The following is a 26024-nucleotide window of genomic DNA, read 5'->3' on the forward strand; positions in this document are numbered from 1 at the left end:
TTAAGCTTTGTCCTCTTATATTCCAGCCACTTAAAGTTCTTTTAAAAACCATTATTTAGGATTTATTTCCCCATTCATTCAGTAGGCTGATAATCAATTAATTATCAATTACAATCCTTCTGACGACCAGAAAGCACGACAAGATCATCGGCTTGCAAAAGAATGTTAGCAGTTTTGTTAGCAATTTGTATTCCTCCAGGATCATGTGCAACGTCGTTTATAGACAAAGAGAAGAAGTTTTAATCTTGTCCTGGTACTAAACCATTCCCAAAAGTCATCTCCATCCCAAACAGTTGTCCTATAACTTTGTAAATGTCTCGAATAATTTTTGTGAATTTTATAGACAATCCAATCTGTGACATTTTATAAACAATCAACGAAGAATGAATAGACTTTTGTGTTCCTTTAATATAGATGACTATAGATGAAAGTATACAAATTTGATCATTCGTTGTAAATTTTTGTCAAGACCTGCTTGTAATTCAGTTAAAATAATATTTATTTCAACCCATTTTTAAATCCTAGTACATTACAGAATATTTTTGCCATTAAATTCATAAATGAAATAAATAAATGACTTAGATCAGTATAACCTTAGCTTCTAGCTATGACTACCTTCAGGTTCTTCTAAAAAAGTTTGAACTACCCTTTTCATTTTCAGGATCTATTGTCTTTTGAATTTTTGAATATCAAAAACTTACTTACTTGCAGAGAGATAAATGCAATGAAAAACTAATAGCATATTGAAATCTTATGTGAATTTTGGGACACCCTATCAGAAAAGGAGAAGAATTGTCATATTATCTATAACACATTTTAACAACTCTTTCCTCTTCCTCACATATCTGACTCCCTTACTTGGCACAAGTAAATGTTTTATAAACCTTAAAATAACACAATAAAAAAAAATAACAATTTGTGTTTTATTGCAGTAATGAAAACTTATTTGCATTGTTCACAAGCATAAAAATTAAAAAACAATTCCGTAGCTTTTGTTTGATTAAGGTGTTCCTCGCGCAATTGATATAATCTTAAAACACGTTTAAATATTTTGAATCACGAGTTAAGACATTCGCTGAAGAAACAATTTACCTATGATTAACTTTTTAAACAGAAAAATCAAGAGTGGACCAAGAATGTAACCTTTTAGTGCACCAACAATCATTTCTCTGCAATTTTTGAGTCATTTGAAGAAGAGGGAAAAAACTACGTTATTGGATGTTAAAATATATTGTTAAAGTTCAAAAATAACTATCAAAACAAAACAACATTAAAACCAAGTAAAAATGCTAATAAATAGAATAATTACAAAACTTTTTTATTTTAATGTCATGATCTATTCACATAAGAATTGAGGAAATTGCAATATAATTGGTTTGCTTGTTTAACCTATTTTTTGTAAGCTGTTTAAAAAGGTATATCTCAGTTCAGATATATCAGCTCTAGCCCGCATGTGATAAATTCATCATCAAAATCAGAATTCGCATCATTGCGTTTTTATTATTATACTTGTAAGCTTTCTTTTCAGAACAATAACTTCATAATATAAGCTTAAATCTCTATAAAGGTCATTGATTAACAGATGACGCCCGTCGACGCCACTTGTGGCTGTGCTGCCCTCCCACTCCCATCCAAACAATAAATTGTATGACTTTTAATTTCCAGCTGACTGTTTTGTACCTAAAGTGTATATATTTTGTAGAGCTTAAGTCTATTTAGGTTTGTTATCTCTATCTAGACGTGTTTTTGTACTTTTTGAAAGACATTACTCGTGTTTTCACTTTCGTGGGCGAGACAAGTCTGTTCATCGCGTTATTCCTTCTAAAATAGGCTGTTGTCGGTTTATTTGAAATTTGAATGTTCTAAGGGTAGGTAATGAATATTTCTGTGACTTCATTCTTAAATGACAAAAAAAAAAAATATTTTGTCTATCAAATTTAATTAAGAAAAATATAAAAAATCGATTTTTTCGGAAATTTCAACAAACTTAAAAATTGACTGTTAACATAATTTTGTAAGATTTTTAAGATCTGTGTGTGATTCTGAATACAAAAAAAAATTAAATTTTATATTGTTCAATCTGTGACAAGTTGCTATAAGAGTGTAATTGGTTTCATTATCTTATTAAAATTAAGTGCAATTGGCATTGAGTTAAGGCCATATATTATATCTGAATGATGTTTTGTGTTTTTGAAAAGTTGCAAGGGGAATTTCAGGTAAAACAAAATTAAAAACACGTGAATAAAAAGTGGAGTAATTAAGTTAAGAGCTAAATATTGGTATAGTCCAACAACTCTTATATGACTAAATAAATTACAGCTTTCAACCACTTCTTACCTAAGAACGGGTCTTTTTAGAAAGGATTACAGGATGGTAACATTTTTAAATTTAACATCACGAGTGAATTTTATGTGTTGACTAAATTAGATGATTTTCTTAACAATGTTTTGTCTTGAGAAAACAAAAATAGGACATCAAAAACCGTTCGGGTTTTTTACGAGGGAGTGTTGTAAAAAAAGGTTTTATATAATCTGGTAGAGAAAAACTTCTAAAAATCGTTATTGAGAGTAGTTAATCAAACTCTTTTGAGTTAGAAATTAATTACTTCATAAACTCGAAAACGCTATCAATGACTCAAAAACTGATTTTTTTAAATATTTGCACATAAGTTGTGTGTTTTTGATCTTAGACAAAAATGTGCTACAGAATAGTTATCAATTAAATTCTCTTACTCAATCTTAGTTTTCTTTGGTCTTAGGATACACAACAAAGTAAAACATAAATAAATAAATTGGGTGGCGCAACAGTCCAGAACCAGGGCCTAGTGACTTACAACTCTCAACCACTCCTGCGTGCGAGTAATGTTGTCAGTAATGGAGATGACCTACAGTTTATATGCCGAATCCGAACGTTTAATTTGAGAAAGCACTTTTTCATGACAAGAGTTACTCTTGGAGACTTTGTCAATTCATTGCAAGAGGCAGTACCCGTGAAAAGGCTTTAGGTGGCATAGGCAGGAATTAAACCCAAGATCTCTTGCATGACAGTCCAACGCACTTACCATCATGCCACGGGTACTGAGTAAAACATAAATAAATTTTTGTATTCCAAAATGTTTGTATTGGTTCGCACTCTTTTGAAGAATAAATGGTTGTCCCCTCCTATTTGAATTTTAAACGGTGTTAAGATTAAAAAAAAATAGAGAATAAACTGCGTAAAATTTACATTTTAATTGTATTTTTCCTGCGAACAAACTTTAAAATGATGAAAGCTGTCCTTAAAATATATATATCCAATAGTTTGCATTATGTTTTCAGCGAATACCTATTGGTGTTTTGAATTTTCGGAATTGAAAACAATTGAAAACAGAGGCTTGGATACGATCCACACTGATAACTTCCCATCCCGTTTGTCTATTTGTCTGGCTTAAAAGATTGTAGGTTTTCGTGTTGGGTTGAAAAAGTTATCAGTTGAATTCTTCTCAAAAATTTTAAACTTACCAACAATATTTTTCATATAAAGAAATAGTTAAGTTTGAAAATGTAGTTTTGTTAAATAGATTATTAGTCGAACACAGATCTTACCAATATTTGTAGCATTTCTTAAATTTTTACAAATTGGATGAATGAAATTCATTTAAGAGATATCAAGAACCGAGCATCAATTTTTACCAAATTTGCGTAATATTTCTTGTAGATTATATTTTTTTCTTGAAAAAACGGACTTTTTAATTTTTATTAAAAAAACTACTTAATATTGAAAACAATATTTTCTGTGAAATAAAAAAGAGGTTGAAGACAATATTTTTAATTTCTGAAAAGCTTTTTGAGTCGAAAGAAAACTTTTACCAAGTTTTAGTTTGTTTTTATTTTTTTCAAAAAAATAGATTTTCCTCAAAATTTTACTGAGTGTTGACAAAAATATCTTTAAAAAGATAAAAGTAGTTCAAAGCCAATATCTCAAAGTTTTGAATAGATAATTGAATCGAAAAAAGATGTTTACCGACTTTTATTCATTTTTCTGTTTAGGTTTTTTTTTTTTGTAAGAACACTGTCCATTCAATTTTTCTCAAAATTTCATTGAATGTTGAAAAAAATATTTCTTATAAGCTTAAATTAGTTGGAAGCCATAATCTCAAATTTTTGAAAAGGTGTTTGAGTAGAAATTCAATTTCTACCACTTTTAACTTTAACTTTGAGTAATGTCTTTTTTTAGGTTTTTATTTTTTATAAAAAAAGTGTCAACTTTTGTCTTTGTCTTAGAGATAAAATCATTTTCTATTGTCAAAATTTTCGAGGTGACAATTTTTTTTTTTTATTTTTTTTTTGATTTATAAAAAAGACCGTTACTTGGAATTTTTTCAAAAAATATACTTGTTTCGTATCACGTTACAATATATTTTATAAAATTTAATTGAAGTCTCTTACCAAAATGTTCACCTAATTTTTAAACTGCTATGGTAGAAAAGCACACACGGAATTTTCTTGAGAGTCCTATTTGCATCTTTTTGCCTTTTTATCTGTATAACAAAATTAATTTGAAGTCGATATCTCTTCTGGTTCTTTGGTTCTTCAGCTATAGACAACGAAAAAAAGTCGCGAACTTACGGACGTACGAACACACGCACGCACAAACATCTTCCTAAAAAATCTCTTATTTCGACTCTAGGGACCTTAAAACGTCGAGAAATGTCAAAATTTTCAATTTGACAAATAGGACCCATTACAATAACTTCTTTTTGGATTTTTATAAAAATCTTACAAAATATCAAAAACAATATTTTCTATGAGATGAAATTAGTTTGAAGCCAATACCTTTATTTTAAAAAGACATTTTAGTCGAAAATCAATTTTTACTAATTTTTAGTAATTATTTTTTTTAGATTGTTATTTTCAATTCGATTTTTCTCAAAATTATACCAGATGTGAAAAACGTCAGGCTTCGTTGCATAAAATAATTTTTGAGATAAAATCATTTCTTGCTAGTAAAATATTCAAGATGACAATTATTATTTTTAATTTTTTTAATTTATAAAAACAAAATATTTTCAAAATTAAAAAAGTTTGGTATTCCTTTATATTACACATATGTATAGCGTTATGGGCTCGTGAGATATTTTGGGTTTAACAGAATTTTTTTCTATCAATTTTTTTTAGAGTCCTTTCGATATCCATCTGTGTTATTTCTTGTATAAGATATTTTATTAGAAGTCAATATCTCTACTGTTTCTTGAAAAAAGCTCGCCGAACGTGCGAACCTACGAACCCATGCACACACACACATCTCTCTAAAATATTTGATTTGGGTTGTAGGGACCTTCAAACGTCGAGAAATGCAAACAATTTCAGAAATCAGACCGGTTACAATAACTCTCTAAGGCAAGTTAAAAACTTTTCACTCACGAAAATCTTTGCAATTATTTTTATTATAGGTAACCCCAGCGTTACCTATGTCGAGCCTAAATTAGTTTAGATAAAATTCCAGGCTCTAAACACTTTTAAATTCTTCTTTTTTGATGAAGCGTGTTTAACAAAGGCAATTTATTTAGGTCGTAGACAACTGTACATCAATTGAGGCATATTTGTTTCGTATCTCCCTAATTTGATCTCTAAAAATTAAGTAAATACTCGTAAAAATATATTATGTCAAAAGATAAATAGGCTTATATTATTTTACTCTAAAGATACAGTCTTTTGAAAATTTAGTGAATTTCTGTATACCTATAAGGCGTAGCTCATTATTGACTTATCTGGTTTGTCAATAATATGTCTAAGTATACCTAAACAAATGAACCATATTTTGTTTTGTTTATTGTTTTTAAACAAAATTTTGAGATATTTTGTTGAATTTATCACGTGAACAATTTTTTACTAATATACGAGTACATGTTTTAAAAGCTGCGAAGGTGTACATCAAAGAGTTATAGAAAGATTTTATGTAAGCCAACTGGGCTTCAAGACAATCGATTGTATTTTTGTAGCTCAAATAATTTAGTCACATCGCAGCGGCTGTGATGCAATAAAACATTGTATCTGAATTTAAATTCTTTCAGTCAAATTCTAAAAGTTGTTAATTAGACTAAACAAATTTGAATAAATTTGTTTTGTATCTCAAATAAAATATAAAATCATAAAGCATACTCATAAATGGAGGTTAATTCTATATTTTGAATGAAGAGTCATCTAATTTCGTTTTGCGAATTTGCTGACATAGAGTTTTAATAAAAAATGACGTGCGTCCATTTATAACCGTTTTATTTTTTGAATAAATATATTTAAGTAAGAGCAACTAATTTAATTTTAGCTACGAGCTTTTCGTTTAGTAGATAATAATGCTCTATCACGAAGTAAACATTTATAACAGGGAAAAAAGCAATAAATCTGGTAAATAAGCGGCAATAAACATTTGAACATAGAACTGGAACTGTTGTAACTGTTATATGTAATGTAAATGAATATTTTAAACTATTCGCGTACACAAAACAACGAACCTTGTTGGTTTTGAAGTTGTAAATACGAATATTGATTGAACTAATAAGTAGGGATATAGAGATAAAAAAAAAACATTATGATTATTACTATTTATTGAACTATACATAAATGTACCAAACAATACTTGAAAGCTAATAGCTACAAGGGCTTCTAGCTAAATAAATTTAAAAAAAAAAAACAAAACAAAGAAAATGTAATTACTTTTAAAGTTTATTGGTTTTAGTTGTAGCTTTGAATTTATACAATGGAATTCCATTGAATTTAAAACTTATCATATTGTGTTGATGGATATAATCCTCCTCTAATTTTTTAATATTTATTTTTTATATTTGGACATAAAATTTTGTATCTTACTGCTTTAAATGTTGTTGTTAAGAATACTTCTTTTAACTGAGGACTGGATCAATAACATAATATGAATCGAAAAACTAGCCCTATTCAAATCGAGCAGCACAAATTTATCAACTTTTGATTAATGGACGATTCAGGGAGATCGTCATTTAAGTTGTATAAGTAAAGATTTCATCTAAAGATGAAATTAACACTATTCATCGAAAATTGGTTTGTTGTCAAAAACAACTTAAATCTTTGTTTACACACAATTTTTAATTTGTAACACTTTAGTAATGCCTTAAACTGTATATTCATTAGATCTTTTCTGAGAGAAAGAGCAAATATTCAGGTTGTTAAGCTTAAGAAGTAATCTTGAATTAGAGATCGTCAATTTGATATTAACTCTCCTTTAATTCCTGAAACTCGTTGTTTATTCCATCTTATTTTGTTGGCACACATCAATATTGTAATGCTTTCTTAAAGTATTTTGTTCTTTAATAATTGATTTTCTACTAAATACAAAAACTTTTAAGATCTTAGGAAATTAAAGAAATCTAATTTTTGAAGTGTAAATTTGCTTTAGATTCCTTAAAATTGAGATTTAAACATGAATTTCAGCAAAATTAATGTTACAAAAACAGCAGAAACTTTCGTACAACTCAAAGGAATAATTGAAAAACACAATGAGAATCATATCTATTAATTTAATGAAAAAGCTTTAAATCTCTCGAAAATTGGAGTTAAAAGAGATTTTTAAACGTGTAAGTTCCATCTCGACTTGTTCGTTTACCTCAATTTTTTTTTTATTTTTAGAGAAATTAGCTACTTAAATTCAAGAATCAAACATTTTTAAGTTTTGTTGAATCCTTTAAGATCAAAACATTTTCAAAAGGTTCACGCAAAACCTTATTTTTTAGAATTTATCTTCTAGAATTAGCTCCATTCTACAAGTACGCAGACTAATAACGTTGCAATAATGGACTTCCGAACATTGAGTCCAAAAAAATACGTCAAAAAACGCCAAACAAATCTTCATATATCACATTTTTCTTGCGAGCTTTGTCATCTTCTAGGTTAATCTACATGTATTATTGCAGCGTTTTTCGCATTCATAGAACTGCCAACAAGAACCAAAAAATATTATTTTTATAAAAAGGCTACGTTTCAACACAATTTCTAAATTTTTGCATGAAATGCACCAAAAAACTTTTAAGCTTATGTATTTTAGCTTTTAGAACACTGTTGGAATCTTGGAATGCTCATATGTAAGAAGAAGTCCAAATTAAATAATTGGACAACAGTGTTCTAAAATAAATATGTAAATGTAAAATTATTACACACATTATGTTGTTTTAATTTTGTCAGGCTCCTTAAAACCAATTTTACAGATTTGGTCAGAAACATTTCTATTAATTTTTGTGTTTCGGAACAACCATAAAATTTAAGAGTACATTTTTGAATTGAATAACAATATTTTAATTTTTTTCCCGTTCTTTGAACTTTGTAGTCAACTTTAGACAATGATCTTTCCAAGATTGAATTTTGTGTATATTATTTATTATAATTTTGTATGCACACGGTGTTTTACACAATTTCAATGCAAAATAAAAATGGGATTTAGTTTTTTTGTTTATATTTATAAATTATAAAATTACTGGAAATTTATGTTGCCTAACAATTAACAACGATTTCATTAGTATTGCATTTTAATTTGATTATAATATAAATATATATATAATAATTTTATATAATATATAAAATTATATAAATGTTCATCTTGTAAAAGTTGAAATTTTTAACTTCCCATAGGAAGTTATTGTAATGGGTCCGATTTGTCAAATTGAAAATTTTGACATTTCTCGACGTTTCAAGGACCCTACAGCCAAAATAAAAGATTTTTGGAGAGATGTCTGTGCGTGCGTGCTTATATACGTTCGTACGTTCGCGACGTTTTTTTTTGCTCAAGAACCAGAAGAGATATCGACTTCAAATAAATTTTGTTTTACAGAAAATAATGCAGAAAGATGTAGGAAGGGCTCCTAGGAACATTCCGTGGTTTTTTTTACCATAGCAGTTAAAAAAAAGGTGAACATTTTGGTTAACCGTAATCTCACGAATCAATATGGCTAGAAACTTGAATTTGATTTTATATTATAAACTGTAACGCGATACCAAACCAGAATATTTTTGGAAAAAATCCAATAAACGTTATTTTTTACACATCAAAAAAATTGAAAAAATTTTACGAATAAAAAATGATTTCTTCTCCAAAACAATTTTGTGCAACGAAAAATGACTTTTTTAACATCTGATAAAATTTTGATAAAAATCAAATTGACAGTTTTTTTTATAAGAAATAAAAACCTAAAAAAACATTACCCAAAGTGGGTAAAAACTCAATTTCGACTCAAATATCTTTTCAAAAATTTGAGATTATGTCTTCCAGCTAATTTTAACTTATAAGAAATATTGTTTTCAACATTGTGAAAAATTTTAAGAAAAATTGGATTAGACAGTTTTTCTTACAAAAAATAACAACCTAACCAAAAAACAATACTAAAACTTTTTTAAAATTTTCTTTCACTCAAATAGCGTTTCAAAAGTTAAAAATAAGTCTTCAAACTTTTTTTGTTTCACAGAAAATATTGTTTTGGATATTTAGTAGATTTTTTTATAAAAATCCAAGAGTCCGTTTTTTCATAAAAAATAACAAATTATACAAAAAACTTGGTAAAATTTTATGTTCGGTTCTTGATATCTCTCAAATTAATTTTATTCATTAAATTTGTAAAAATTTAAGAAATGCTGCTTAAATTGGTAAAAATTTGTGTTCGACTAAAAATCTATTTAATAAAACTAGATTTTTACACTAAAATCTTTTTATATGAAATTTTTTAAGAATAATTCAACTAACAACTTAAAAAAAAACACGAAAGCCTGCAAACTTTTAAGCAAGACAAATCGACAAACGGGATGGGAAGTTATCAGTGTGGGTCGCATTCCAGGCTCTATTTTTATTTGAATTCTGTCGGAATAATTTTTTTCCATGTTTTGATCTTTGAAGTCAGTTTTAGGCAATGATCTTTTTAAAAGTGAATTTTGAATATATTTTTATTGTAACATCTTTCTTCTTCTGGGTTAAGAATGCACCAAACTTCAAAAATGACTCTTCTAAAACAATGACATATGTACGAGTATATAAATAAAACAATTAAATTTGTAAAATATCTAAATAAAATATATTTTTATTTCAGATTGTCAATTAACCTGTTATCTTTTTGATAGTTAAAAGAAAATTAAAAGAAAATATTTGTTTTCTAAAAACTAGCATTACATTTCTTTTTTCCCGAATATATCTCACCAAGAAATAATTGCCGCCCAAATACAAGTTTTCGACCGTTTTTTCCAAAAAAAATTCTCTTTAAGAAATTACCAGCAAAAAAAGTTTTATTTCAAACATTAAAATGCCATTGATTTCTTAAAAAAAACCTTCATTTTTCAAAAAAATAATTTGAGTATTAAAATATTTAGTGTGCAGTTATTAAGAACTTATCAATATAAGTTTCAATTTTTGTAAAAAAGCCTTTGACCGCGTGCATCGTGGTCTTCTCCTACAAAATCTTAAGATGTTAGGATTGAATGCTTCATTTTTACAGTGGTTAGATTCGTACCTTTCTGATAGAAAACAAGCTGTTAAAATAGATGATTGTGTTTCAAATCTTATAGAAGTGTCGTCGGGTCTTCCACAAGGCAGTCATTTGGGTACACTTCTTTTTATATTCTTTGTAAATGATTTACCTTTTGTTTTTAAATTTTGTAACTGCTTGATGTACGCCGCTGATGTTAAAGTATTTACAGCAACATCTTCACTTGAAGATTGCTTATTAATGCAGTTGGATATAAACAATTTTTTTAAATGGTGCGACTACATTCATCTTTAGCTGAATTACTCGAAATGTAATATTTTTAGTGTATCTAAATCTTCATCTCTAATTGACCTTGAATATAAATTCTATGATGTTAGTCTTCTGAGGGTAGTTTAGGTAAATGATCTTGGGGTGATTTTGGTTCAAAGAATGACTTTAGATCTCATGTTGATTACATTGTATCTAGAGGTAACTCACTTTTAGGTTTGTTGAAGCGGAACTCCAAAGATTTTAAGGATGCCTTCACTTTGAAGACCTTATTTATGTCTATAGCTCTACCTGTTTTAGAATATTGTTGTATCGTCTGGTCTCCTTTTTATGAAAATAATATTATGAGAAAGAGTTTAGAAAAGATTCACTCTGTACGTACTTCGAAAACTTAACTGGGTTGAGTCTTTACCAGATTATAAATAAATCAAGGTGCGTTCTTATTGCCTTAAAAACGCTTAAATGTTGGAGACAAGTCTTATTCATTAAAGGTATTATTGTTAACAGAATAAACTCTTTGGATTTGCTTTCATTAATCAAATTTATTATTTTATCCTCCTTCTTAAAGAACTAATTATGGTCTAAATGAACTAATAACGAGTTCTCTGTATCTATTTAATATGGTTTATAATGAAATTGACCTTTGTATGAATAGAGATTGTTTTAAGAAAAAAATTCTTGAAATATGTAATTGATTAATTATTTTATTACATTTAAACTAAGATTCCTTATAAATATCTTTATATTATTAGCTTTATTATTTTCTAGTAATTTTGTAATCAGCCGATCTTCGATTAATTGATGAAATAAATAAGTAAGAGGACTTTTCAGAGAGTCGAGTTCTTAACCAAAATTTAGCTCTCTCGATATTTTTTCGAAGTGAATTATAGTTTTGAAAATTAGAAATAGTTATATTAACAACGAATATTGTTTGACACAGATATTTCCAACAACTAGGAGACTTAAGTATCTTTTAATTTTACAACACTAAAAAACAAAAATGTCATATTATTAATACAAATTGGCGAAAAATGTATCAATGATAGGCCCTGATATTATAAAACAAAGGAGTTCCTGCAATTCAGACCAATTTACTTTTAGAGTAATAAAATTATAACTAAACAGTCATAAATATAACTAAGTTTTAATTATATTTTTTCCTAGGATTCAAATAAAATTAAGAAAATATGACAGCGGCAAAACATAAAGACACGGAAAGTGCTGAAGAATCTCCTGAAGACAAACAAGTTTGGAGAGATTTGGTTGGATTTTGGATCCTTGGCTTGTGCAATAATTTCGGTTACGTTGTTATGCTGAGTGCTGCCCACGATATTATAGCTCGATTTGATACTCAGGTATATAACATATTTAATTGTTGATCTTTCAGCTAAAGTTCACATTTCCATTTCTTTTACTTTAAGACAAAACATGTTGAAGAAGTCAAAAGTGAAGTTCTACAGCGACAATGTCATATCGTCAGTACTGGTGCTATACTTTTAGCTGATGTGGTACCAGGCCTTGTAGTCAAGGTAATCGTTCCATTCTTACCGTTTTGGGTTAAGTAAATGAAAATCAAAAATTATTTTTAATCTGAATATTATTTTTTAATAAATAAATTTTCTCGTTTTTTTGCAGTACAAGAGTTATATCGGCTATATTCCTAACTTCAATGAGCTTTTTGTTGGTTGCATTTGCTAACAGTGATGTGATTGCAATTATAGGTGTTGCGTGTACTTCTGCTGCGTGTGGCATTGGAGAGTCAACAATTCTAGCATATACTTCAAATTATAACAAGTAAGTCAATAGTCGGTTTCAAAATCCTTAATGAACAACGAATCTAATTATGATTTCACGAGGATAAGAACAAAAATTCACACATTTCTTTTATTTTAAAAAATGTGTTTTAGAAATACTCTTTCAACATGGTCATCTGGTACTGGAGGTGCTGGAATAATTGGTTCCATTGCCTATGCGGGGCTTGTAGCTATAGGTTTAAACTCAAGGGACACAATGTTAATTATGATGTCGGTTCCACTTCTGCAGTGTGTAGCATTTTGGGTAATTTTGCGAAAACCCCAAGAAAAAAGCGATACTGCCATCTCTGTCATTGATATGTCTGAAGATTCCCAAAAACTTGAAGGCTATTTGGAAAGGCTTAAGTACATGTCAAAGTTACTGAAGTACATGATTCCATTATTGTTTGTGTACTTTTTCGAATATTTCATAAATCAAGGATTGGTAGGTTTGAGGAAAGAACACAATTATTATCAGATTTTTTATGTAATTTTATTGCAGTTTGAATTGGAGTACTTTGAAAATTCATTCCTCGACAAAGAAGCTCAATATCGTTGGTTATGTGTGGACTATCAAATTGGAGTCTTCATATCACGTTCTTCGGTGAATCTGATAAGTTTCCGACAAATTTGGATTCTATCGTTGCTGCAATTCTTCAATGTTGTCTATTTCTTGACTGAAGTTATATACTTTTATTCACCAACTATTTGGATACCCTTTGCTGTGGTCTTGTGGGAAGGTCTACTTGGCGGTGGGGCATATGTGAATACGTTTTATAGAATGGCCAAGGATATTCCACAATCAAGGAGGGAGTTTGCAATTGGTGTGACTGTCCAGGCTGACTCGCTGGGGATCATGATAGCTGGATTCCTGGCTTTGCCGGTGCATAATGCTATTTGTAGAATGCCAGAATACAAGAGACTTACATTTTCGTAAGGCAGTTTTAGGTTGGCATACGATTCGATTCTAGTTTTAAGAAATATTTACCTGTAAGATAAAAAGTATTATTATTAAATAATTATGCGAAAACGTAATAATGTTAATAATTTGTTTTAAATCTAGATGCAAAGCCTAAATCGAATTAATTTATTTTCTCAAAGTTGTTGAAAGGAAGAGACCTTTTGCGGGAAAAATTAAAAAAGAAGTGAAAAGTGACTGTGATCAGCATCTTCATAGTTATTAAAAATCAATCGTACGTAATTAAGAATTTTATCGGTGCATGAAATCACTATATATTTTTTTTCCGCATCTGGTTGCGGTTTCGTAAGTAAACCAGTTTTAATCGAACTCAATAAAAAATGAGTTGTGATTTGTTTTCGTGATGGAATACTCTTTAATTCATTAGAATATAATTATAAACTTTTTGATGGCACTTTAATAACAATATTACGTACATCACAAAATAATTATAAATAAATTGTTGTTCCTGCAATTATTTTTTATTATTTGAATAAATCGTATACACCCTTTTTGTATTATTAATTAGAAGATGAAATTAACAAAAACGCAAAAAGCACTGAAATGTACATACTCATATTTTTTATTTCTTGATGAATTAAGTACAAAATACTTTTGTAAGAGGTGACTTAATGTCATTGTTTATAAACTTGCTAGATGAGAATTCTTAAATAGCGGGTAATGTTCAGTATACGGTTTTTTATACCGACACACAATTTTATACATTTATAACAAAGCACAATCTTTGTTCTCTATAGTTTTTTGGGAGTAAGAGTTACAAACTGTAGATTTATAATTTGTTTTCGTTATTTTAGGTGGTTATGATTTGTTGGGATTTTAAAACCAAGGGCGGATCCAAACTTTTAATCGGGGAGGGTCACAATCTTATCATAAAGACGAGGTTCTGGGCACGGCCTAAAAAAACAGTTTTCTAAATATGCCGAACTTAAATACAATAGTTTCGACTGGTCTTATATTAAATAGATAACAATTCTGAAAGACACTCTTAAGAATCTGAATATTGGCTCTTTCTCTCATATCACAAAACATTTCATTGAAATAATTTGAAGCACTAGTAAAGCTTTCCCAAATTTTAAATTTTGTGAATACCTTTTAGATTATAACAAATATTGAAGTAGTTTTGAAACACAAACAGCTTTTTTGGTGAATTGAATTAAAAGAAAATCTGCAGATGAAATCTTTCCTTATACAACTGAAATTTATGTCTCATATGAACCACACCACCAGCCCATGTTAATTGTCCAAAGTTGAATTTGTGCGGCGCGGTTGTGATAGACCTGGATTTCCGATTCATATATGTAGTGTTTTGGTCCAGTCCTCAATTTAAAGTAACACTTTCAACTTCAAAGTGGAAACCACTTAAACATATATTTCATTTTTATATGTAATTAATAAATAATTTAAATAAAAGGCGTGTGGCAAAATCGTAAAACGCTTACGTTGAAACTCAAAACAAATCCTACTAACATTAAAAAATTTACTTACGATCCGTCTGGGATCCGCCATTGTTTGAAACCTGTAAGAAGGCAACACAATTTTTGAAATCAACTTTATGAGGGTATTGTCTAAAATTGTATGTTGTAATGCAAGTCTCATAACAGAATAAATGAGAAAAGACATTTGAATTAGAAAAAGAGGCTCGAGTAGTACGCATTATTACTTTTTTGAATAAGCCGAATTTACACTATAAACAAAAAAATATACAATGATCAATTGAAGTCTTAAAAGCCTTTTTTCTTATATTTAAATTTGAAAGCTCTCACAGTCCAGGATTTATGCCATTTATTTGCGAGGGTCCCAATATTACGAATATCATCAGGATTGGATACGAAAACTTGTCCATATGAAGCATTGGTATGCAGGCGCAGTTACAAAGTTTAGCTTTGTATTTTTAAAAAAATAAATTTTATTGGTTTCTCTGTCACAATCTGCTTAATACTAACATATAATTTTCTTACTCACTAGTATTTATTGAAAACTTAACCTAAACTTAAGCTATGAGAACATTTACAAAATTATGTTCTCAGACATAATTTGATACTGTAATTCAGTATATTAATGCATAATCAGCACACGCGCCGAAATACTGTAAGAGTATCGCTTGTGCTGATTTGCTTACATTGCAATTTATCGCATTCTTACTGCGTGATAACTCTTCCCTCCTTAAAGTCATTTACCTGGGGTAGAATGACAGGAAGTTTAATTTCAATTTGCTTTGATTTTCTATTTTTACATTTTTTATAAATTAATACAATACAAATTATAGATGCAAATATATACAATATAAAATTGGAAAATATAGATATTTCTTTAAAATTTTCAAAAATGTTAAGTTTCTTTATGTTTTCTAAATGTAAATCATGTAAATATTCCAAATCTAATTTTAACTTTTTTTCTGACAAATTTCCTTTTAATATTGGGGGTAGAATCTGAAAACTAGTAACTTCTGTATTAGAGTAATTTTTCCCATCTATATTAATTGAATCATTATTGAATTGAACCAGATATGTACCATTTAAGACTATTGTTTTTTCATTATGTTTGAGATTTCCTCTAAAATTTGAAATAAAAACTAAATTATCTGTTATTAATTCTATAATGGGTTTCTTATAAAACTGAAAGTCACAAGAAGCATTTAATTGTTTTTTAAGCTGGTTAAGGCAATGATCAGGTGTTAATTTTTGAAGTTGTTTTTCTTTACATATGGTAGTTTCTCTTATTTTGTCACATTTTTCCATAATGGAGAATGTCTCGTCGTGAGCTGTTATAATTTCATTACTTTCTAAATGTATTCTTTTATTCTCAATTACAGTAGCTCGTATTATAACATGATTATAAACCTTATTTGAAGTTTTTGGGAGCGATATTATGTATAGCAAAATAGAATCCTTTTGAATTATGAACGGTTCTGCGTATTCCATAGCCTCTATTTCATTTTCATAGGGAAGTGTTTCTATTTCAGAAACTATTTTCTGTATTTCAGTTATATCTAATAGGTTTGTGTTGATAATTCCTGTTTTTGCCAAATGGTTCGCTGATACAATTTCTTTAAGTTCCTGTTTGAAGATAATTAATTTGTTGAATAGCATTTGCTCGTATTTATCTATACTTGCTCTATCTTCTCGTCGAATGATTTTATTGTAATTTTCTATTAAATCTTGAGTAACTGATTTTAGTTCATTGTTAATTTTATATTGGTTGTTATTATTTTCAATGATTTCATTTTGTGATTTCAATATGCTATCCCAGTCTGTGGCATCTGGGTTTCCGGCTATCCACTTCCATGCCGCGCCTATCCAATCTATGGATCTTTTGTCTCTATTCCTTATTAGTAGCTTTTGCAATAAGTTCTCTGAATCTGTAAGTTGGTTAAGAAGTTGTGGGTAGAGGATACTATTTTTGTCTATTTCTTTTTCGATGGTGGGCTTTATATTCAGTATAAGGTCTTCGTATTTTGTTAGGTTAATAACATGTATCATTTTGAAGTGGCCATGTATTATTTTCCCTTTTCCTTGTTTTACTTCAATTAAAGGAGTGTTGTATTCATATACATTGAACGCAGCTGATGTTAAATATAGAAGTAACCTAGAAAAAAAAGAATAACTTTATGGAGACGTATTTTTAAGCTGAGATTTGTGGATCTTTCTTCCACTTTCGGTTAGAATTGTAACCCTGTTATCCTTTGCTACGATTTCTTTTGAGAAAAGAGGCTTTTGCTTGCCATCCCTACGTTTAATTGCGGCGTAAACTATATCTCCTACTTGATAAGTTTTAGGTCGGTGTCTATTTCGGTTTGCTCTTTTTAATTTATTTTTTTGATTCTTTTTTGTACGTTCTAACAAATCCTCATTTACTTTTGACTGGAAATCAACTAGGTTTTGATAATTTAATCTTTGAGCCTTTCCTAAAAACACATCACTAGGTTTCTTTTTAGTGACAGAATGAATTGAATTATTATATCTGTCTACAGCTATATTTATAATTTCCTTTGTAATGAAGTCTGGGTATTCTTTCTTTAAACAGCGACTCAATTCGATTATGGTGGAGTGCACTCTTTCTATAGTGCCATTGACTTCGCTTTTCTGTGGGGGTGTAAGATATAATTGAATTCCTAATGTTTTTATATAATTCGATATAATGGGACTTATGAAGCTGCTTTCGTTATCCGTAACTAAGATTTTAGGGACTGTAAAATAATGTAGGATTTTAATTATTTTTTGCCTTAAGTACAATGCAGATTTTTCTTTTATGTGAAAAAATTTAGAAAATTTTGAAAATTTATCTACGCAAGAAATAAATTTCTCGTGATCTATTTCAAAAATATCCATGTGAATTATTTCCGAGGGATAGGTAGGAATAGGTGTTTCTTGGAGTTCTGGTTTGTGGGGATTTCTATCGTATTTGCTTAAATTGCAAATTTCACATTTTTTTGTATACTTTTTTATTAGGTTCGTCATACCTGGGAAGAAATAATTTTCTAAAATTTGTTCTTTATTTTCTTTATAATTTCGGTGAGCCCGATTATGTTCCTTTCGAATGATTTCAAACTTATTATTTTCATTTCCTATGTCTTGAACGAATTTTTGTGAGATACGGATTTTGAATTTGCTAAAAAACTCTTTGTAGACTTCCTGCAGGAGTTGAAGATAGCTTTCGGGAATTTTTATACCGTTAAGTATATTTGGGTTTAGTTTTTGTTTGAGAATTTCGGTTATATTTTCTTTATTGATCTGTTGAAGTTTAATGAAGTGTCGGCGATAGTTCGGGTGAGGCTCTTCATATATTTGCATGTTATTTCCTTCGCTAAATATTAGTTGGTTTTTAAAGACGTTTATTGGTGCCTCACAGTGTGGGATAAGGTCTGAATTATCCTCTTCTGCGCTGTGCATTGTTGCTGAACTCGAGTGAGTTAAGTTGTTAACTTCTAACTTCAGTCTCGATAACGCATCGGCGACTTTATTAGTTATTCCTGGCTTGTAGACAAGTTCATAGTTGTATTCCTCTATTCTCGATTTCCATCTTTTTAGTTTAGCGTTGTTATTTCTGTTGCTAAACGAGAATGTCAGAGGTTGATGGTCCGTTAGAATCTTTATTTTCTTTGCACCATATAAATAGCTCCTTAAACTTTCGAGAGCCCAAACTATGGCGAGCATTTCCTTTTCATTCGTCGCATAGTTTTCCTCTGTTCTATTTAGTGATCTGGAAATAAAAGTTATGGGTCGGTCTTTGCCCATTTCGCCCTGTGAAAGGACAGCTCCTATAGCGGTGTTCGACGCATCCGTTGTTAAAATGAATGGTTTCTCGAAGTCGGGGAAAATTAAAATTTCAGATGAGGTTAATAGTTCTTTTAAGTTTCTAAACGCTTTTAGTTCTACACCAGTTAGTTGAATCTTGATTTTACTTGATTGGTTGGCTCTTATTTGAGCCTTCTCCCCTCTAGTAAGATTCGTTAATGGTTTTGCAATTTTAGCAAAATCCTTAATGAATCTACGGTAATAGGAAGTTAAGCCAAGAAATCCTTTAAGTTCTTTCAGGTTTTCTGGAGGTTTCATTTTTTGAATTGCCTCAACTTTTTTAGGGTCAGGTTTAATTCCTTTGTTTGTTATCAGATAACCCAAAAATTCGACTTCTTCTTTAAGAAATTCAGTTTTGTCTAAATTAACTTTTAAATTGGCTTGTTTTAGTTTCAGTAGTATGAGTTCCAGATTTTTAAAATGTTCCTCAATTGACGATCCAAAAATGATAATGTCGTCTATATAGACGAAACATATTTTCCCAATATACTCTCTTAAAACGTCATCAATTATTCTTTGAAAAATAGCTGGTGCGTTTCGTAACCCAAATGGGAGTCGAGTATATTCCCATTTTCCATTCATCGTGGAAAATGCTGTTTTTTGGATATCACTTTCTTTAATTTTAATTTGATGGAACCCGGACGTTAAGTCTATTGTTGTAAAATATTTCGCTCTTAATAGGCTTGCAATTGTTGTCTGAATGTCTGGTATAGGATAGGTGTCAGGAATTGTGACACTGTTTAATCTGCGATAATCCTGGACTAATCTGAATTTTCTTTATCCACTCGCGTCCGATTTTTTCGGCACAACCCACAATGGAGAGTTGTACGGACTTCTCGAGGGCCTTATTATTCCGTCCTTCAGAAGCTTTCGTATTTGAGTGTCAACTTCTTCTCTCATATGAATCGGATATGGATAGGATTTCGTATATATTGCATCGTCGGTTGATGTTTTAATTTCTGCTCTAATGTTTGTGTCAATTGTATCTTCATCATTTACAGGACCAAATACATTTTTGTATTTTTCTAAAATTGTTCTAAGCTGTATCTTTATATTCTCTGGTAAATGCGTGTCTCTTATTTCAATGTTATTTACTTGTTTAGATTCTTTCTGTCTTAATGGAATTTTAATATCAGGTTTGATTTTCAAAAAGTTTTCTTTCCTGTCTATAACCGCCTCAAGTTCTTTCAATGTATCATCGCCGATGATACCATCAAAAGTTCTGAGTCCTGGTAATAAGTAAAATTCTAAAATTGTATCGTTTCCAATACTTTTAAAGAATCTTGCAGAAATTTTTTTATTTATTTTAATTGATCCTCCAGCTGATTGTACTGAAAAAGGCTCATTTGTTGGAAGTGCTTTTGTAGCCAGTTCAGGTTTGATGAAGTTTTTATTCGCACCTGTGTCGATTAAAAACTTCAGTGTTTTATTATTTTTTGTTAAATATTCTATGTAGGGGATGCTTGACTTCCCTCTATCATAAAATTTATTTGTCCTTCTTCGAAATTTTCTTCTATGTCTTCATCCACGGCAAGGGGCGGTTCCTCATCGAATTTGTCTGTATATTTTTGAAGATATTCTTCTTCGTCAAGGACGTCGGTGTGGTAAAGGCGTTGGCGTTTTTGAGGAAGATTTTCGGAATTTGGGGTATTGTTTCCAGAGTTATGATTAGAATTTTGATTATTATAAGGTCTGTTCATGTAATTAACCTGTCTAGAGTTTATTGATTTATCAACTTCCATGGGGACTGGAGGTTTTGGTTGAGTTGGCCTTGGTGGTGGAGGTCTATTAGGGAGTCTAGGAGCATTATTACGTTGATAATTATTATTGTGTTGGATATTATAGGCCATGTTTCTATTTGGAAGATTGAGTTGAGAAGGATTATTATAATGCGGTTTTACAGGTCTAGGTTGATTCTTGAAATGTGACATTATCTGGTTGACTGGGGCAGTCACAGTATTAAAGCCTGCTTTTGAGTGTAAGGACATATTCCTAAAATTGAGGTTTTGTATTTCAAGGCACGATGCATATGCCTCAGGCAAGTTTTGTGGTTTTTGAATCATTAATATTTTCGAAAGATCGCCGTTAAGACCGCGTATGAATACGTCAAGAGCACGATTTCTATAGCTCTCGTTGAGTGCGTTTATAGTTTCTGAATTATAGTCTTCCGTTTTTATTTTATTAATGATTAGGGAAAATTGATGGTTTACAGTTGCGTAAAACTCATCAATACTTGAAGAACCTTGAGAGAGGCTATTTAATTGGTGTTCTAAAGTACGAATATCCCTCTTGTCTGCATAGTGCAGAGAGAGACATTTTTTGATTGACAACCAATCATTGTCGAAAATATTATACGACACCAAAGCTGCATCCGCACCGCCTCTTATTTTTTGTCTTATACTTTGAAGTATAGACCTATAGATTGGTTTGTTCTTTACAATTTCGTAATCCTTTAAAATTGATTCAACATTATGAATCCATGAGATGTATTGGACGGGATTACCGTCAAAGACATGTAATTCCTTTACGCAATCGGGTAACTTGCTTATTTCTTGCAGTTCCTTTTCCGTCTTAGGACCTGGTGGAGAAGTTGGAAATACAGGAATTGCACGTACTGTTTCTAATGAGTTTAATCTTCTCTGAAGATTTTGAGTAATTTCAATCTGAGAGTTGATTGCACCTGTCAATTGCGTAACAGCATTTTGTAGAGCTTCTATTTGGGCTTCCATTTCGAATTATTTTTGATTTAAAAAATTAAAGAGGAAATATAAAAATGTTTTCTTTAAACTTTCCCAATAGTTTGGCAGTTAATAGAATGTTCAGAAGTTTGGAATATTTGATGATTTTTTCTTAAGTAAGAGAAAGGATTTGTAAGATAATATTTAGACTTTTTCTTTTAGGTGACTTAAAATCTTAGATTTTTTGCAAGATTTCTTTTGATTAAACTTTTAGATAAATTTTGTTCAATTGTTTTTTATTTAAATATTTAATTGTATGTTTCGTTTTTATTTCTAAACGATAACTTCCTATATTTTGGTTATATGTATGTAATCTAATATTTTTTCTTGTGCAATGGTTTTTTTTTCTTTTTGTCTGGTTTATTTTTTCAATATTTACTTTGTAGATATAAAATATTTTTTCTTACAATTTAAATGAGTAATTAAGACTTACGATATCAGACTAATTTTTAAATAAATCTCCATCGAACAGCTTCGTGTTACTCCTTTTTAGTGTCCGCCGTTGAGTTTGGTGGGCCTTACTGGGGCACTCGTCTGTTACGTTCGGATTTCCCTTGATTTCACGCCGGAATTCTCTTCACTTGTACTTCACTTGTGCCTTTGTTTCACAAAGAATATATCAGTTTGTAGCTTTGGGGTATTATTTTCTGGACTACACGCACTGAATTTAACTTGTACTTCACTTTTTTAATTTGTTTCACGAAGTTAAGATCAGTCTGTTACTTTTGTATTTTAGCCTTGACAATTATTGCGCTGATATTATTTTCTGGACTACACGCACTGAATTTAACTTGTACTTCACTTTTTTAATTTGTTTCACGAAGTTATGATCAGTCTGTTACTTTTGGATTTTATCCTTGACAATTATTGCGTGTTTTTTTTTTTCTTGTACTTCACCGCACTTTTATCGTTTCACAAAGTCAAAAAGAATTTCCTTGCTTCAAAATCAGGTCCCTGCTCGGGCGCCAGTTACAAAGTTTAGCTTTGTATTTTTAAAAAAATAAATTTTATTGGTTTCTCTGTCACAATCTGCTTAATACTAACATATAATTTTCTTACTCACTAGTATTTATTGAAAACTTAACCTAAGCTTAAGCTATGAGAACATTTACAAAATTATGTTCTCAGACATAATTTGATACTGTAATTCAGTATATTAATGCATAATCAGCACACGCGCCGAAATACTGTAAGAGTATCGCTTGTGCTGATTTGCTTACATTGCAATTTATCGCATTCTTACTGCGTGATAACTGCGCCGTACATTACGTTGTCATTTTAGTCGATGTATATTTTTAGCTTTTGACCAAGTGAATCAGCTAATCAATAAAGTTTTCGAATAATCTTTCTCTCAAAGCGACCAATTAAGTTCTAATTCGACCCTATATTTCAGCCCCATTAAATAGCACCGGAATGATCATGGTCTTGTACAACGTCTCTTGATTGTATGAAACAGGTCCTTATTTCTTAAATGATTCTAGTTCTTTTTTTTGCGCAACCCACAGATGTCATTTTGTAAAAGTGGATGTTTGGTAGATAAAGTTCTTTATCGTTGACAGCATAATAATTCTGTTTGACTTTGTTAAAAACCAATACTACTTTCGTTGCTATTCGAATAATTTTTGTAAAATAAATGTTAAGAACGTTTCTTTTCGTAGCTTAAAATTATTAGTACAGCCAATTTTTTTTTTCCGTTTGTAAAATGCTGAAGCTGAGAAATCATTCGGTTAAAAACTTTTAGTTGATTAAGTTGTTTATTTCAGTTGTTTAAAAACTTTTAGTTTAGCCCGATAACTATGCATATACGTCAGACCATGCGTTAAATTAGGTAGTTCTAAATTGTTGGTTACTTGTTTTTTATGTTCCAAGTTTCCTGCCTCGAGAGCGAGAATTTCTAGCTTTTTCGCTTATTAGTACTTTTTACCCTGGAGGGTTAAATGCAATAATTTTGTACGATTTAAGGAAAATTAAATGACTACAACTTGAGCCTAAAATTGTGTCTGTGGATGTACTGGTTCTCAGAATACAGTTATTTAAAAATTATTTTAAATATACGTTTTTTACAAAAATTTGACGAATTGATACTAAAATAACAAAAGTAGACAATTTGTTATATGAGGTACAATAATTCTGAAGTGAAAAGATTGGGCGAAAAGAAAAAACAAAAGGTTATGGGAGAAGGGTCTTTATACCCGCTGTTAGACGACAGCGCTCCTTTTTATAAAAAATGAGTTGGCATACAGAATCAAATAAAATGCACGACTGGGTCGCACGAACTTGCTCCTGTAGGCTAAGAGTATGTTTAAAAAAGTACTTATATAAGATTTAAAAATATACCTGTAAAATAAGTTTGTCTTCAAAGATATAAATGCCAATATGTAAAATTGTACATAATGAAAACCATAGTACTCTCATGAGCAGAAACTTTTAGGGCGACCAGATGCAGAGTCGTTGGCGTGGCGTTAGTATCGAAAGTGGAGAAATTCAGTGGGAGCGCGAGAAAAATATTATTTCCATTCCCATAAGCAGCCAGCAGAATAAGGGAGATAATTAATTTTCGACCCAAAAAGTCTACACAATTTCCTTCATTCTACTTGAGTCTATCCTTGTATATATTTTATTTTCACTTAAAGAGCTTCCATATGAAGCCTAGTACATACTTCCTCGTGAAGTGAACGTTCGCCAGTGGAGAAAGTGAACTTTTGACATTGCTCACTGGTTCACACTTGTGAGTACACGTTGTGAACATTTGACTTCAGCTTCACCAACAGTTCCCGTACATTTTGCACGTGAATTGCCCGTGAACGAAAACTCTCCACTTTGTTCTCCACTCAGCTTCAAGAGCAAGTTCACGGGTGAACCAAAAACTGAAATTTGTATGGGTTCACGAGATGGTTCACAAGTATGTACTAGGCTTGAAGGTTGATGAATTTGTTTTTGTTTTATTTATATCAATGCACTTTATATAAAAAAACAAAATGGCTTAACATTGTATCTAATAAGGGGATGAAACAAACTTTTGCATGCTTAAGTCAGCTGTTTAGGATCGGTACGATCTTTGTATATGAAAAATGGTTTCTATTATGTATAAAGCCTAGTACATACTTGTGAACCATCTCGTGAACCCATACAAATTTCAGTTTTTGGTTCACTCGTGAACTTGCTTGTGAAGCTGAGTGGAGAACAAAGTGGAGAGTTTTCGTTCACGGGCAATTCACGTGCAAAATGTACGGGAACTGTTGGTGAAGCTTTGACATTTGGTTTGTTCATGTTCACAACGTGTACTCACAAGTGTGTACCAGTGAGCAATGTCAAAAGTTCACTTTCTCCACTGGCGAACGTTCACTTCACGAGGAAGTATGTACTAGGCTTAAAGCTACGATGCGTTCGATATAGATTCAACTTGTTCCTTAAAAGCTTTTTTCCTTTAGATAGCCTTATTGTAATTTCATATTAGAAGAACCAGAATGGAAAATAAATAAGATAAGAAAGAGGCATGACCATGAATGTTTAAATTGTAAAGCGATCGCCTATTGGTTGTGTAGTTAGGTAACATGTAGGTAGATGTCTAAAACGAATAAAGAATAGTTCATTGGCGAGCTTAGCTTTATGCAGATAGATAGAAAAAACCATGTTTATGATAATAATGAAGGAATGTTATTGGTAGCTAAAAGGTACATACTACATTCCTTCTTTACTATAAGTTTTCAGCGCTAACATGAAGTTTTTACGTTCAGTTTATTTATTTTGTTAAAGTTTAAACAAAATAACCAGCATACGAACAGGTACAAGAAATTGCTATTCATTTGTTGTTTACAGTCAGCTTTTGTGCGTTTTGGATTTTAGTTATGAAGTGACACGTAAGCAGTAGTTGTAGAAGTTGTACGTAATACCTTTATAAATAGGTTAATGTGTATACGTTGAAAAAGTGATTCTAATAGAAAATATATATACTCTTTCTGGCCCGTTTCTTTAACTTTTACTAAGTATTTATTCTTTTATAAGGGCGAAGGCAAGTAAATCATGTGTGAAAGAACCTTATTCGTAAAGAATAATATTTTAAAATCACATATACAAAGTAACCAAGATATTACTTCTTGATAGACACTTTAAAATAGATTGTTGATTAAATATATTATATCCGATACAGTTGCGCTACATGGGCGGCCATATCGTTGGTATTTACAATAATTTTAGTTATAAAAATACATAAATATGTAACAAATGCACTAATTTAGATAAAAGCTAGGAATGTAATTACAATTTTGTCAAAATAATGCGCTCTTTCGGGCTCATGCACAGTTAAAATATTAAAAAAAAAAAACTATTTTAAGATTCAAAATTTCGCCCGAAAAAAAAGTTTGTCTTCAAAAATTTAAATGCCATTTTATAAATAAAAAAACATTTAATTTTTCAATTTTTTTTTAGAAAATCGGTAGAGCGGTTTTTTTTTAAATTAATTTTTTATATATAAAATTTTTC

At 30.1% G+C, this 26024-nt stretch overlaps 1 protein-coding gene across 1 annotated transcript; it reads left to right on the forward strand.

Annotated features, from left to right (window-relative positions):
* Nucleotides 1–1711: 1711 nt before the first annotated feature.
* On the forward strand, nucleotides 1712–13578 carry LOC129939946 (battenin-like). Its single transcript, XM_056048141.1, has 6 exons — nucleotides 1712–1868; nucleotides 11903–12093; nucleotides 12160–12299; nucleotides 12374–12532; nucleotides 12646–12976; nucleotides 13034–13578. The coding sequence occupies exons 2-6, from the start codon at nucleotides 11926–11928 to the stop codon at nucleotides 13466–13468; spliced, it is 1233 nt and encodes a 410-aa protein (XP_055904116.1). The 5' UTR covers nucleotides 1712–1868; nucleotides 11903–11925; the 3' UTR covers nucleotides 13469–13578.
* Nucleotides 13579–26024: the final 12446 nt, after the last annotated feature.

The sequence above is a fragment of the Eupeodes corollae genome, chromosome 1, assembly GCF_945859685.1.
Source record: "Eupeodes corollae chromosome 1, idEupCoro1.1, whole genome shotgun sequence".
Lineage (NCBI taxonomy): Eukaryota > Metazoa > Arthropoda > Insecta > Diptera > Syrphidae > Eupeodes > Eupeodes corollae.